We start from the raw sequence: 14,978 nt of genomic DNA, 5'->3' as shown, positions 1-14,978 counted from the left end.
ATTGAAACAGCATGGTGGGAGCTGTCAAGAGAAATCCCAAATGCGTGTATTATGCCTGAAATTAAAACTACACAGATAGAACATGAAAAAAAAACAACAGAAAAACCCCAAACGCAGAAAGAATGAGACACACAAAGTTTGTTGAGTGTATTGTCTGCTCAGTAGTCCAAAAAGTATAGTGCTACCTTGAATAATTTGCAGGTGAAATATAGAATACAGCAGGAACTACTAAACACATCGCCCACCTCCAAATACAACAAACTCCTCTGGAGGTAGCAGGGCAGCTTGCTGGTAGCAATCATAGCAATGTGAGGAAAAGTTTAGAATGCAAATCTTAGATAATTCAGTATCTAACAAGTTGTAAAAATTGTTATATGTTATCCATTTATTACAAATATGTCAGAAGTTTATTCAATTATAAGTGATCGCCCCTCTGCCACATCCTCTAGAGGGAGGCAGAGACAAGGAGAAATTGAGTATCCAGCAGAAGAATGTGTTATGTACTGTTGCACCTTTTTCAGTGTCTAAAGATGAGGGAAACTTCATTTCTTATTAATAAAAATGGAGGAGAAGAAAGAATAAGATGTAAAATTTTGAGGTTGGAATGAGCTCCATTTGGATTATGATTAGAGGTTGATTGCCATCTGGGACTTATGGAAGTTTAATTTAGGTAGAGGCTGAATTTATTTTTGCTGAGTATTTGTGGAAGGAGGTTCAAGCTGCTGTTTTTTACAGAAGTGGATGCATTAAAGCAGAGAGAAAAAAAAGAAAGTTGTTAATGCGTTTCACAAATCAAGAGTGTTTAATTTCTGTGTCAAATAATGCAGTGAAGGATACTTAAAAGACATGCTTTTCCATAAAATCAAGGATTTAGGAATTTTGATTAGGAAGTAGTGGTGGCTTTTTGTGATTCTAGCAACTAGTATTTTTAGCCAGTTAATCAGTATGGAATGCTTCTTGGTATGAAAAATTTGTCAGAGAAAGCAGAAAATTACTCCAGCTAGAGTTAAAAGTTGTGAGGAGTCAAACTGTTTTTCATAATTCAAGTTAAATTAAAATCTAAGCCTGTTCTCTGCCTTCATCTAAGTGACACTATAATTCAAAGAAAAAGATGTTAGGCTAAATTTGAATAATAAGGTTAAGTTTTGTATCATTTAATCTCTCAATTATCATATTTTAAGATCAATTCTATATTCTAGGGGACTTGAATTTTCTTTAAGTTTTAAATCTTTTAAGGTTTGTTAAGTCTGTATTTAATGAAACCTCCTGTATGGAGGAAAAAGTAGTAAAATTAGAGAAAGCTTACCAAAGGGATATTCAAATTCACTGTGCCTTACTAGATAATGCTCCTCATTGGAAAATTAAGAAGGTAATAGTACTATCAGTCTTATCTTGCTTTTAGACAAATTTCATTTTCCAACTGAAAAAAATGGGTATTGTGTAACATTTATAGTTCCATTCTGTTCACATTTGTTAAGAAATAAATATAGGATTCACACTAATGCCCAAAGATTTCACTGCTCTGCTTCCAGTATCTGTTGGAGGAATGGCTTTGTGAACCAAGTCACAAAAAAGATTGTTAAAACAATCACACATCCAAGCAAGGAAGCCATAAGTAGCATGGTATTTATCCCAGTCAGAAACAGAATCTCCAGTGTAAGATATATATACACACACACGCACATATATATACGTATATATAAATTGTTCAGTTCACTATTTTTTACAATTGATTGGTATGGTCCAAAGAGAATTCCAGGAGTTAATTCTTAGTGCAGAGAGCTGCAAAGCAGTATTTAGCCAGGAACTGTTTTGGAGAGCAGCAAGCTGCACGGTGTAGCAGCATAGCCTCTGGCACACAGGACAACCTGCTACAGCCCTGTCCTACAAGTGAAAGAGTAGATCTATGAATATAGCTCAGGTAATACACAGTATACATCATAATTTTAGAGAAATGCTTATTTTCAAATTGTGGCTGCACTCCAAGGGCTGGATTTTATTGCCAGAGGGGTATTAAATAATTCTTTTCTCTAGAGAATTTTCTCCATTTCTGTGCTACCATCCCCACACTGACCTGTGGAGTTTTATAAGAAATCCATCCATGTTCGCAGGATTCCACACTTAAGCCTTTGACAGCAGTTCATTTGGAGTCTGTAATGGGAAAATAAAACATCCCAGTTTGTCAGAATCCCCTGATTTTGCTTTAAATACCACACAAACTTCAATAATGAAAATGGGAAAGTTCTCTTGTAAATTCAGGGATTGATTGAAGAGAGACAGTAAACATTTTTAAGAGAGCTAAATCATCAAAATATGTTTTTCACAACTGTTTCAACTATTTTACAAGTCTGTGGACCTACTTTGACTACTTTTTCACCTATGGGTTGCTCACAGTGATGATAAAGTAATTTTCCGGGTCATTAAGTTGAAGCTTTTTATTTTTTCTCTTATACACACTGGCCATTTCAACATGGGATGCATGGGTCATAAAAATAGTGGAGATGGTGACACTGGGCTGGCAACCTCCTTCCACCCTTTACTTTTTTATATATATCTTAAAAGATATATATTCTTTTAGAGAGAAGGAATAATTCAAATTATTTAGAGAACTGAACTAAAAATGCCTGAAAAGTCTTGATGACTTTAGAGATACCACCTTAAATCCTGAAATAACCAAAAGTGATTTATTTTCCTGAAGGAACATAGTACTTCTGTAATGCAAGGCTGTGAACACTCTTACTTTGAGAAAATTCCAGACTTGGGAATGCAGTAGTGATTTTTGTCATATTTTTATCACTACTTGATTGTGTGTGTTTGTGTTCTTACCTGAAGTTTTTACAGCTGCTAAACTCTCAATGAAGGAGGCCAGATGGCTGAGAACATATGACAGTCTCTCATGTGCCATTTCTTTAAGAAAAATAAGTGAAGGTGGAGGCCAAGATAAAAAAAACATGAATATGCTTAATTCAGTGTTGCATAGAAATGTAGTATTGCAGCAACACTTTCTCAGAACTTTGCAAACATCCTCTGATTGTGTCTCTGATTAACAAAAGGTGATTTAAATTTTGGAAGAACTAGTGTAGTAAAGACTGACTAGAGAAGAACATGCAGCATGTCACTTCTTAAGGCAAAAAGAAAGGGAAATAGTAGCTAGTTGCTGGTCTCAGCTGATATTTTTTCAGTCTATATGGTTAAGCATCTCTGATCTCTCTTTTTCTCAAACCCTAATCCTACTACATTTTTTTCTTTGTGATTTTATACATGTTCATGATAATTAATACAGGATGCAGGCAGGCCAAATTATATTAGTTGGGTTTGAAATTAAATACTGATGATACCTTACCTGTCATGAAATTTGACATGGGGCCTCTATTTAGATTATTATTATTCTGTTAGAGGAATCTTGTCAATACTAATTTTTGTCTTAGTCTTGTCTGAAGATGTTTTCATAGAATCATAGAATAGTTAGGATTGGAAAGGACCTTAAGATCATCCAGTTCCAACACCCCTGCCATGGGCAGGGACACCTCACACTAAACTGTGCCACCCAAGGCTTCATCCAACCTGGCCTTGAACACCGCCAGGGATGGAGCATTCACTACTTCCCTGGGCAACCCATTCCAGTACCTCACCACCCTAACAGTAAAGAATTTCTTCCTGATATCCAATCTAAACCTCTGCTGTTTAAGTTTCAACCCGTTACCCCTTGTCCTATCACTACAGTCCCTAATGAATAGTCCCTCCCCAGCATCCCTGTAGGCCCCCTTCAGATACTGGAAGGCTGCTATGTGGTCTCCACGCAGCCTTCTCTTCTCCAGGCTGAACAGACCCAACTTTCTCAGCCTGTCTTCATATGGGAGGTGCTCCAGTCCCCTGATCATCCTCGTGGCCCTCCTCTGGACTTGTTCTAACAGTACCATGTCCTTTTTATGTTGAGGACACGAGAACTGCACACAATACTGCAAGTGAGGTCTCACAAGAGCAGAGTAGAGGGGCAGGATCACCTCCTTTGACCTGCTGCTCACACTCCTTTTGATGCAGCCCATGATACGGTTGGCTTTCTGGGCTGTGAGTGCACACTACTGGCTCATGTTCATTTTCTCATTGACTAACACCCCCAAGTGCTTCTCTGCAAGGCTGTCCTGAATCTCTTCTCTGCCCAACCTGTAGCCGTGCCTGGGATTGCTCCAACCCAGGTGTAGGACCTTGCATTTGGCATGGTTAAACTTCATGAGGTTGGCATCAGCCCACCTCACAGGGGTGTCAAGGTCCCTCTGGATGGCATTCCTTCCCTCCAGCGTATCAACAGAACCACACAGCTTGCTGTCATCAGCAAACTTGCTGAGGGCGCACTCCATTCCATTGTCCATGTCACCGACAAAGATGCTAAACAAGACCGGTCCCAACACCGATCCCTGAGGGACACCACTCGTTACTGGTCTCCAGCCAGACATTGAACTGTTGACCACAACTCTTTGAGCTATGACCAGCTGAGAGTCTGTGTGCAGAACTGGAATTCTGCAGAGCTCTTTTCCTGGTATCATTTCCCTTTCCCCTCTTTCCAGAAGCTTTGTGATTTTTATTTTTTTTTTTGCCTTTTACAGGAGAATGTGGTGGCCCTTCTTCATATCAATTAATTTTTGTGTTTAACACGTAATTTAAATCCACCTATGCAGTAGTGCTAAAACATAAAGTGATTATTTATTCTCAGTTCTCATCTTAGATTTCTTGCTCTTTGTCCTTGTAGGCTCTTCTCTATTAAATAAAAGTGATTATGCTTTTATTTACAGCCTTAATTTCCTGTAGTAAACAAATACTGCATGCTCATTAATCTTTCAGTGACAAAGGATGCTGAGTACTGGAGCAAAACTTGAACATGTTCTAAGCACCCAAAGCATTTTGCTTCATTTTGCTCCAGAAAATCACAGAGCTTTGGTCACATTGTGTTTTCCCATTGTTTTCCCAAGGGAGTAATTAGAGAAAATGTTATCGTTATAACAGAATTTCAACCTGATAAAATTCAAGTGAATTCAATAATTCTATTCCCTAAATGAGGACTAGAAGGTCATAAGAGTTATATCATCTTAGTCTAACCATCCACTCAGTACACTGTGCTCTAAAACAGAAGGATACGAAAAGCTGCAGAGGTGTCTTATGGAAGCAGCTATATGCACTTCACATCTTGCTACATATCTTTCTTCTAAACAATGAGGGTTAAGGGGATTGACATACACATCTGTAATAAATTCATGAGCAAATCTGATAAAGCATATCTTTGAATAAACTGTGAATCTAACTTAGGTAATGAGAACTAAGCTATCTAGTTTGTCACTTGACCTAATGATACCATCGTTTTCTCCCTTGCCTGGTATAGTGTCTTCATAACCAGCTCAGCACTTTCTCCTCCACTGTACTCTACAAACATCCTGAATATCTGCTTTAGGGCCCACTGAAGCCACAAGGAATGCTGAAGCTGCAGTGTTTGGTCTACTAAATCTACAAGATACCCTTTTGCAGCAGCAGAATTATTTTCTAACTATAAAAGCTGGATATAATACCACTTATTTATTATTATTATTACCATTTATTCACTATTTGTTTAAATAAGCACTTATGGTTCTTCATTTCCTGTCCTCTTGTGGTATGTTGGATGGTTATTTGAGCAATAAAGCCAGTTTTACTTGCTGTGTTGATGCAGTGGAATACACTTCTAGTTATATTGTTGAGCCGTTTGCAGATCAAAATGCATAGTTTACTACCCAAGGGACAAGCTGAATTATAACTGGCTTTTGATAATTCTTTTTAAATGAAGATGCACACTTGGGTGATCCACCTCTGTAATTTATACCTCCAGCTGTGAACTGCTCCGGCTCTGCTGTATAATTCAGTAGGTGAACTGTATACCCTAATTTCTGATACTTCGTTTCCTTTACTGATCAAGCAGTGGTTTTTATAACCAGAATTTCATGCAGATACTTCCTTAATCAAACAGCTCACGTAACTAATTAAAGTAGGACAAGATTTCAAGACATGCCCCACCTCAATTGTCCTATCTTGTTAAATTTCTCGCTGTTGTGAACATTTTTTCCTCTTGCATATACAAAATGTATTGCCTAAGGCAAAATGCACCTGTTGCAAGAAAATTTTGTTTTACAAACACAAATAGATCATTAATGTGTTTCTTAAAGTTTATGTAGAGCAAGTAATAAGCATTCAACTTTACTAAATTTCTTCTGTTTGTCTTCTATGTAGAAGAAAATCAGAATAAGTCTTCCATTGTGCTTAGGCATAAAAATTGTAAATGCTGGCCAAGCTAAATTCTGAGATCTGTTACTAACAGTTAAGGTATAGCACATTATATTATTATAAATTTTCTTAAAAGAAGGAAATATTAGGGAGAAGAGATAAGCTTCAGAGGAATCTATCTTTCTGTCTTTTTTTCACTGTTCTGAGTCATAAAACTACTTCAAGGACTATTCATTATTTGCTTAACTGTGTACATGGATTAAGTACTGACTGTGATTATAAGCATGGAATGTTTGCTTCCTGAACATAGAAAAAGGGGATTGCTTGTGTAGGTGCATGCTATTGAAGCTAAGAGGAAATGTACTTTATTGACAAGTCTTTAGGAACAGAAGAAAATATCTGTAGCAAAATTCCTCTTCATCTGATGAATGTGACAGTTGCAGTTCAAGTTTTGATAAATGTTGAGTTTAGCTTGGTGAGGAAGACAATGAAATGGTGCAAATGCTCCTTCCACCCTGGGGAGGGAAGCATTGTTTGTGGTCAGTGAATACAGAAAATACTAATTGAGTCGCCATCCCTGGAGACATTCAGGGCCAGGCTGGATGTGTTTCTGGCAACCTGATCTAGTTGAAGATGTCCCTGCTCATTGCAGGGGGTTGGACTAGATGAGCTCTGAAGGTCCCTTCCAACCCAAAGCATTCTATGGTTCTCTCATCTCTGAAACATCAGGGATTTTGCTTCTGAATGAGACTAGGAGTTAGTCTGAAAGCCCTGCACCCTTTGAAACCTACAACCTCAGGCTCTTTAAAGGAAGGCAGAAGAAAGCACGGAACAATTAAGGATAAACTGCCTGTTTTGCTGCAAATGCCAGTGGCAGGAAGTAGACTTCTGTAATGAAGTTAAAATTTGAGAATACTATGAGCCTTTTGCTGTTGGTTTTGTAATGCAAAACGGTACACTGGGGTTTTTTTCTTTTATAATCTTGATTATAAGACAACTTTTCACCATGCTAACAATAATCTGAAGTTTTAAAAATGCTGCAAGATTTTAGTCATCTAGTGCTTTTCTACTAGGTTAAAGCATGTGTGTTAAATTACTTTCTCCTTACTTAAGAGCTTCCCAGGTGCTTTGTCTTGCCAACCTCTACCACTTCCTCTGTCTTTTGATCTGCATTCTTTATCCCCCTGTTACTTCAGGCACAAACAGAAAAATAGCCAATATTATTTAGTTGTATCTCTGTGTTGACCCTACATCTGCATCCTACCCACATGGATTCTTGGAAAGACATTAGCTAAGGGACAACGATCAGTCATTGTGCCCTCATTTCCCCTAGGTATTAGATACCTCTTTTTTTTTTAATTTTGTTTTTGTTATCTACCTTAAGAACCAGGATGAAGGAGGATAGGCAAAAAAATATTTCATATTTATTCCAAACTTTAAATCATTACACTGAGGTTGAGATATGAAACTGCTCTGCCTGAAGAGTTACCTGGGTCTTGCTCAGTCTTTAGATGGTGACAATGCAGTAGTGCCTGTTCCCTGCCCTTCCATGAAGCCAGCACAGGTTTAAAACTTAACCTGTGACCAAGAGGGATTATGTGCAGACAAAACTCTTTTCATCCTCTGTGTGATGTTCCCACTCTTCACCATATGGCTTTCTACACAACAGCAGGAGAAACAGGCCATGTGAAATGTGTTACACTTGGTATGAAAACCAGAGCATCCCTGAAGTATTGCTGACCGGATTTTAAATTGCAACCTGCTTTGTTATGATGCTACTAGAGGATTCAGTGAAGTTGCATTAAAGTATCAGGACTGACTTGCGATGTTTTTTTCAGGGACTTACTACCTTTTTTATTATTATCTGTTAAATATTGTTTCTGCTTAGATGCTTCTAGTTTTTGTTCTAGTCTTTAGAAGTGGCTAGTAAAGCATTTTATTAGCTTTACTAGTAATAGTCTTTAAAAAAAAATGTTCATTCTTTGGGAGAAAAGCGATTTATCTTCTCTGAAAGAAATGGGGAAATGCATTTTGCCCAGGTGTCTGTACTTCTGTACAAGTGTATGTTGAGGAGGTAGTTTTGTACCGTGCTTCCTCCTCTCTGGTGGTACAAGGAGGGTGACAAGGGTTAAGCGTGTGTTCTGCTGTATTCCATAGGATTAGAGGGTTTGTGAATTAGCTGAAAGAATGTCCTGCAAAGCAGCTTTTGCTGTTGGCATCTTCCCATTCCTCTTCCCTTCCTCACTCTCCTGTTCCCCAAAAAGGGCAGCAGGAATGCCTGCACCTGTGGGACAAACACACAGGTAGGAGTTCACCCTTACGTCCCTGATATGCTCAAGTCTCAATTCAAAGCTTTCCCAAATCCCAGTATCTCCTCCACTAGCCACTTCTAAAAATCTCATCTTCAAAAAACGCATCCAAAAATTTGGGGGTGGAAACTAGATGATCTTACAGTCCTTTCCAACCCAAACCATTCCATAAAACAGAAAAGCCATTAATTTCAACCCCTTTATTTTCAAAAAGCAATTATCTTCCTTTCTGCTGATTTCCACCATTTCAAGCTATCATTCTGTATTTTTGTAATTAGTGTACCTCTCACAGGATTGAACCGGACTCGCAGAGGGCAGACAAAACAAGTTTAATATATTGGAGGGTTTTGCCTGTCATTCATGGCTATGAAAGGTATTCTAGTGCATTGGTATTATATCTCCCCATTGGTCTGTGTTCTTTAGCTGAGGGAAAGGGGGGGGAGAGGGCGCTGGGGGGGGGGGGTGGTGTTTGAACATTCATGTGTTTATATATTGAGACCTGCAGTTATATATACACACTTGTGGGTATATAGAATCATAGAATAGTTAGGGTTGGAAAGGACCTTAAGATCATCTAGTTCCAACCCCCCTGCCATGGGCAGGGACACCTCACACTGTGCCACCCAAGGCTTCATCCAGCCTGGCCTTGAACACTGCCAGGGATGGAGCATTCACAGCTTCCTTGGCCAACCCATTCCAATGTCTCACCACCCTTACAGTAAAGAACTTCTTCCTTATATCCAGTCTAAACTTCCCATGTTTAAGATTTAACCTGTTACCCCTTGTCCTGTCACTACAGTCCCTAATGAAGAGTCCCTCGCTAGCATCCCTGTAGGCCCCCTTCAGATACTGGAAGGCTGCTATGAGTTCTCCACGCAGCCTTCTCTTCTCCAGGCTGAACAGCCCCAGCTTTCTCAGCCTGTCTTCATATGGGAGGTGCTCCAGTCCCCTGATCATCCTCGTGGCCCTCCTCTGGACTTGTTCCAACAGTTCCATGTCCTTTTTATGTTGAGGACACCGGAACTGCACACAATACTCCAAGTGAAGTCTCACGAGAGCAGAGATACTACAGACATACATCTTCACTGCTGTTTTCCTACCATGACAGCCTTTGTTATCCAGTCTATGAAAAGCGCATGGTAGCTTAGTCACCTACAAAGCATTGCTTTTATCATTAGCATTTATTTTCTCCAAGGCAACCTTTTTTTTTTTTTAAGAAAAAGCTTCTTTTGCATGTATCTTAAATAGTTAACATATGTTTTTATTAATATCAATTATTTTTTAATTCCTATTTTCTCTGTATTGCCTTGGTGAAATAGGTTACCTCATTTATTTTTTTTAGTATGTGGCACTAGATTATGGATTTTTAAATCATCTTATATTTCAGTGGCATTATTTCTGTCCTCTTCATTACATAAGCTGAAAAGCTCTTCTTTTGTTGACCTGTAACATTTTTTGTTCTCAAGCTGCTCACCTGGAAGTCTTTCAAACCCTCAAATTTTTCTCAACTAAGTGGAAAACATTTTGTCTAATCTAGCTGATTGGTTAACATTTTAAATACAAGCACTGCCAGGACCACTCTTTCAAGCTTTTGAAGTATGAAAATTTTATTTTAAATGTCTACTCTTAATATAAACCCCCTGTTGTTATTTTATTTTTTTTCATGAAAGTTGTAGTTCGTCTTTCTCAATAAATTATCAATAGATTATCTTTTTATCAATACTACTCAGATTAGTCCCCGTAATGTAATATTAATCGAACTTTTATTAGCAATTATGTATCCTGGGGAAATTTTGAGAGTCCTCACCATCAATCATTTCAATTGCACCATCTCAGAGGCTCACTTCAGTAGCTTAAACATTACTAAACCCTGCCTGAAGTGCTGTAAAATCCTTGGCAGTACCAGTGTCTCTCTAGACGCCTTCAGGAGGGAGGCAGCTGTCTCCTCTCCAAGTAGTTTTCTTAATAACAGGCTTCATTTTGGTATTCACACCTGTTCATAGACAACTTTGTTACAGGTGAGGGGCTGTCAGAATTTCTCAAGTGCAAAAACTTAATGAATTTTCTTCCCCCTTGTCAATCTCTTTACTTTTTAATTAGCTCCAACCTAATGTCAATTCTACTCAAAGGATATTTATGAAATTTCTTGCTATTCAATTTGCATGTGAGGATGTTTATTTTCAATATTTTCTGCTGAGTGAAGTATTTTTTAGCATTGTGATTTAGGTTCTTACAGGATAAATTCAAAGTTACTTTCTGGGTTGGTTTCTTTTTGGTTTAGTGGTTTTGTTGGTTTGTTTTTTGGATTTGTTTGTTGTTGCTGTTTTTTTAAGAAAATCTGTCAAAAAAAAAGCCTCAAAACATACCAGTTTGAGATTTTTTTCTCTCTTTGTCCTTTGGCCTCCTAGGCACAAATAGTTTATTCTATCCCAAACCAATGTTATCAACCATAATTAAAAAAAAATGAATCAGAAATGCCAACAAACATTTTAGTGGATATTATTGGAAGCTTCTTGTTGAAGGTATGTTTGCATTCATATTACTATGAGCAAAGCTCATGTCCATATACTAATGATTTTTTTTCAGCTTTTTTCATTAATATGTTGGATTATATCCGATGAGTAAAAACTGTTCTGCCTAGGCTATACATAGATTCACAAATCTTCAAGGGCTCATGCTAAATAGAAAACATCTCAGAAGAAGAGTTATGTTTAAAATAAACAAAATTACTATTATTTTGAAAAGAGCCTTGATGACTTTAAACTTTAAAAAGCCCCTCATTTATTTTCACCTTGAGAGTCATCTAACTTCCCCATTTAGGGAATTATTATACCTAAGAGATCCAGCATTTTAGACAAGAGAATCGTAATGGAGAAGTCCTAACTGCAGTGCTGGTTTTCAGCTGTTTGTTACCATTTCCTCACCCCTAACAGACTATTACAATTACTTATCTGTTCCATGGGACCACTGTAGGGATAAACTTTATTTGTGATGAGATTTAAACATGAGGAAAAAAAAATGATATAAGTGTTGTTACCTTGCAGCCACATTAGACTATTATCAGACACATTAGTGATGATGAGAGTATGGGATTCACTTAGTTATGAAAACTTTGTTTTGCTTCGCTTCATCAACTAGGCTAACATGGAATAGTTGGGTTTCTTTGGTGGTTTTGGGGGAGGGGTTGTGTGTTTTTGTTTTTGGGGTTTTTTTTAGTAAAACCATGGATATTTTAGGAAAAAAATGAAGTAGTTAACTCTGACATTTGTATTGACAGGTTGGCAAGACATGTTTGGGGAATCGCAGTAATTCAACATCTCATCTGAAGGCAGCAGAATCAGAGACAAGCTTTCAGGTATTCTGAGTAATTCTAGGGGTTTTATTAAAAGGTCTTGTAAAGCATGCAGTTACTTGAAGTATATTTACACATTCTACGCTACTGGTTTTGAGACAGAACTACTTTCTCAATTCAGACTTTGTATGCGATTGCAGTTTATTCAGTTCAAGATGGGTTCTGGTTGGTAACAATTACAAAACTATTTAATACTTCAAGAACTGAACTACTGGTCAAATGGCTTAATTTGATAATGTGATATCCATAATCCTGGGAACAAAGAAGGGAGAGGTTTCTAAAATAAATATATATCTGCAATTACGTGAAACTGTATGCAGCCATGTTAACATTGGAGGAAGCTGTTCATAAGTTGTACATCTGGTGAGGGACTATTCATTAGGGACTGCAGTGACAGGACAAGAGGTAACGGGTTGAAACTTAAACAGCAGGGGTTATCCTCTGCTGATATTCCTGGATATCAGGAAGAAATTCTTTACTATCAGGGTGGTGAGACACTGGAATGGGTTGCCCAGGGAGGTTGTGAGTGCTCCATCCCTGGCAGTGTTCAAGGCCAGGCTGGATGAAGCCTTGGGTGATATGGTTTAGTGTGAGGTGTCCCTGCCCATGGCAGTGGGGTTGGAACTGGATGATCTTAAGGTCCTTTCCAACCCTAACTATTCTATGCTTCTATTATCTGAGTTCTTCCATTTGACAGACCAAGAGAAGATACAATTCAAGGCCAGGTTGGACAGGGCTTTGAGCAACCTGGTCTAGTGGAACGTGTCCCTGCCAAAGCAGGAGGGTTGGAACGAGGTGATCTTTAAGATCCCTTCCAACCCAGACCAGTCCGTGATTCTATGAAATCACAGCAATTATAAAGCAGCATCAGACTTGTGTGGTTTTGCACTGTCAAAGATTGTTAAATATGCTTCCATTTGTGGAGATCAGAATCCTTTTCTAGATGCAGTTGACGAATATCACATTCAGCCACAATATTTTAAGGCTGGTACATCAGTTGAACAGAAGTGTAGCTCTGTGCACTGTTGGCATAGATTTTTAACACACCTCTTTCTTTGCTTACATATGTGCATAGTGTGTGTGCAGTATTTACACTGATGCTGTTTTCACCTTCAACAGAAGTCGCACAGCCCTCCATGGACTAAATCCGAAGATAAAAACTTACCTGAAAGGAATGAGAAAAAAACCGAGGAGCCTATTCGTACAAAAGGAAAAAAACTCTAAACACTACTAATTTCCATTTGAAATGCCCATGACTTACTTCCATCTTCATATTGTTTTAGTCCAGAGGCATGAAATGTACCAGGCTTCTAAAGCATGCATTTTTCACTATTTTATGAATGTTTGTAAATTAGTCTAGAATAGACCAATTAGTACCTTCCAGCAATAATCCAAAATGGATGTTTGAAGAAATGCTTTGTAATACAGTCTGGTTTTCAAACTCTTGTTCTACTTGATCAGTAATTGCACACTATAAATTAGTTTCTTTGTAAACTGTCATTCTCAAGTATTTTCAGTCTGTTCTGTTTCATGTATTTTTATTGGAGGTTAGGTTTTAAATCAAGATCAGAATTCAGTTACTATGAGGAAAAATATATCTGTGTAAATAATAGTCTAAGTACACTATAACTCATAAGAGAACTGTAAAAACAGAATAGTGGAGGTCCATGTATACTTAACTTTCAGTAATACCATTTCAAATCTGCATACTTAAACAATAAAAGATATTTGTTTGGTTGGTTTTTTATCTAACTGCTATCACAACTAGTCCATTTTTGAGCACTAAGGTGCTGACAGAAATGCAGACTTAGAAAACTGGGGGTAGAGTTGTTCATGGCTTTTAGGGTTCAAGCAAAGACTTTTACATGAACAACTGTGTTAAAATTTTATAGCTTGGTTACCATATATGGGAAGTTAGTTCTATCTTCTGTATTTGTGCTAATCTCAACAGGATAAATATGCTTTAAGTGGTAAAACCCCGTGTTGCTCACTACAGATGGCTTTTGGTCACTCCAGCAAGGCAGAGCATTTGGATGGGGTAAGCTCTGTGACTCCTAAGGTTGTTGCAATTTCTCATGGGTCACGTGATCTATGAAAAGAAACCAGAAAGTAAGGGAGGAGAAGGAGAAAGAATGTTTTTGCTTCTTTGTGTGTATATCATTATTAGTCTAATGTCGGAATGCATACGCCTCATCTCATTGAGATCCAAAGCTTTCAAGACCTAGTGCCTTAGGAACAGTTAGTTGCCTGATGCAATACTTTGATGCTTTCCTCTTTTAACTTGTAAACTCCCACCCTCCTCTTACTACATAAAGCAGCACATTACAACTGCTATTAGATTGAAGTTAGTTTACTTATATTTGATTTTCCTCGCTTTTGAATCAGTTTTAAAAGAAAATAGATTCTTTTCTTCAGTGGTGCTCTCTGCTCCAGTATTAAGATTTCACCTATCCTTCAGGGGTCTGAAGCTATAGCTTGCTCCTTGCTGGTGTGAATAATAGTTCACCTTGATGTCGTCTTGTATATGCTCACCTACTTGAAGATAGATATTACATAATGGTAGGTTTCTCTGCCTAGAGATGCTGTAACAATTTTAAAAAGAAAAGAAATTCATGAGCTGACCAAATGATGCCAACAATGTTGTACCACTATCAAAGAAAAGATTATCCATGTTAAGTGTCTAAAGAAGTGAAATCCTGGCCACAGAAATAATCAGAAAAGAGATGTGGCTTTTCACATGTGATCCTAAAATCAACCATCATTGAATCATACCTATCAAATACAATATGAATTTGTTTCAGGCAAACGTGGGCCACATTTCCTGTATTTCAGTTACAGGCACAGCAAAAATGGCTGAAGTCAGTTTGTCCTACTTCAGAATTTTTAGAGAGCAATTGACTTGTGATCCTGTCATATCTACAGCAGACACTAATTCCTAGTTATGTCATAACCAGCATCGCTTTGCATATGAAAAACTTTAATTGAAATATCTGAGGTATGGTTCTGAAAAGGTCTGAAAACTGTTTCAGTCATCTGTTTACAAAGAACATGGATCTTCATGTATCTGTCCT

At 37.8% G+C, this 14,978-nt stretch overlaps 1 protein-coding gene across 2 annotated transcripts in view; it reads left to right on the top strand.

Moving 5' to 3' along the window:
• LUZP2 (leucine zipper protein 2) overlaps positions 1–13,659 on the top strand; it is a 179,311-nt gene extending 165,652 nt beyond the window's left edge. For both annotated transcript variants that reach the window (XM_034065547.1, XM_034065546.1), the window contains 2 exons: positions 11,833–11,910; positions 13,027–13,659. In XM_034065547.1, the coding sequence (XP_033921438.1) occupies positions 11,833–11,910; positions 13,027–13,131 (183 nt within the window). In that variant the 3' untranslated portion in view covers positions 13,132–13,659. The remainder of the gene's footprint in view (positions 1–11,832; positions 11,911–13,026) is intronic.
• The last annotated feature ends 1,319 nt before the right edge of the window (positions 13,660–14,978 follow it).

Source organism: Melopsittacus undulatus, chromosome 8 (assembly GCF_012275295.1).
Source record: "Melopsittacus undulatus isolate bMelUnd1 chromosome 8, bMelUnd1.mat.Z, whole genome shotgun sequence".
NCBI classification, from domain to species: Eukaryota; Metazoa; Chordata; class Aves; order Psittaciformes; family Psittaculidae; genus Melopsittacus; species Melopsittacus undulatus.
This window is presented reverse-complemented; position numbering and strand designations above follow the sequence as displayed.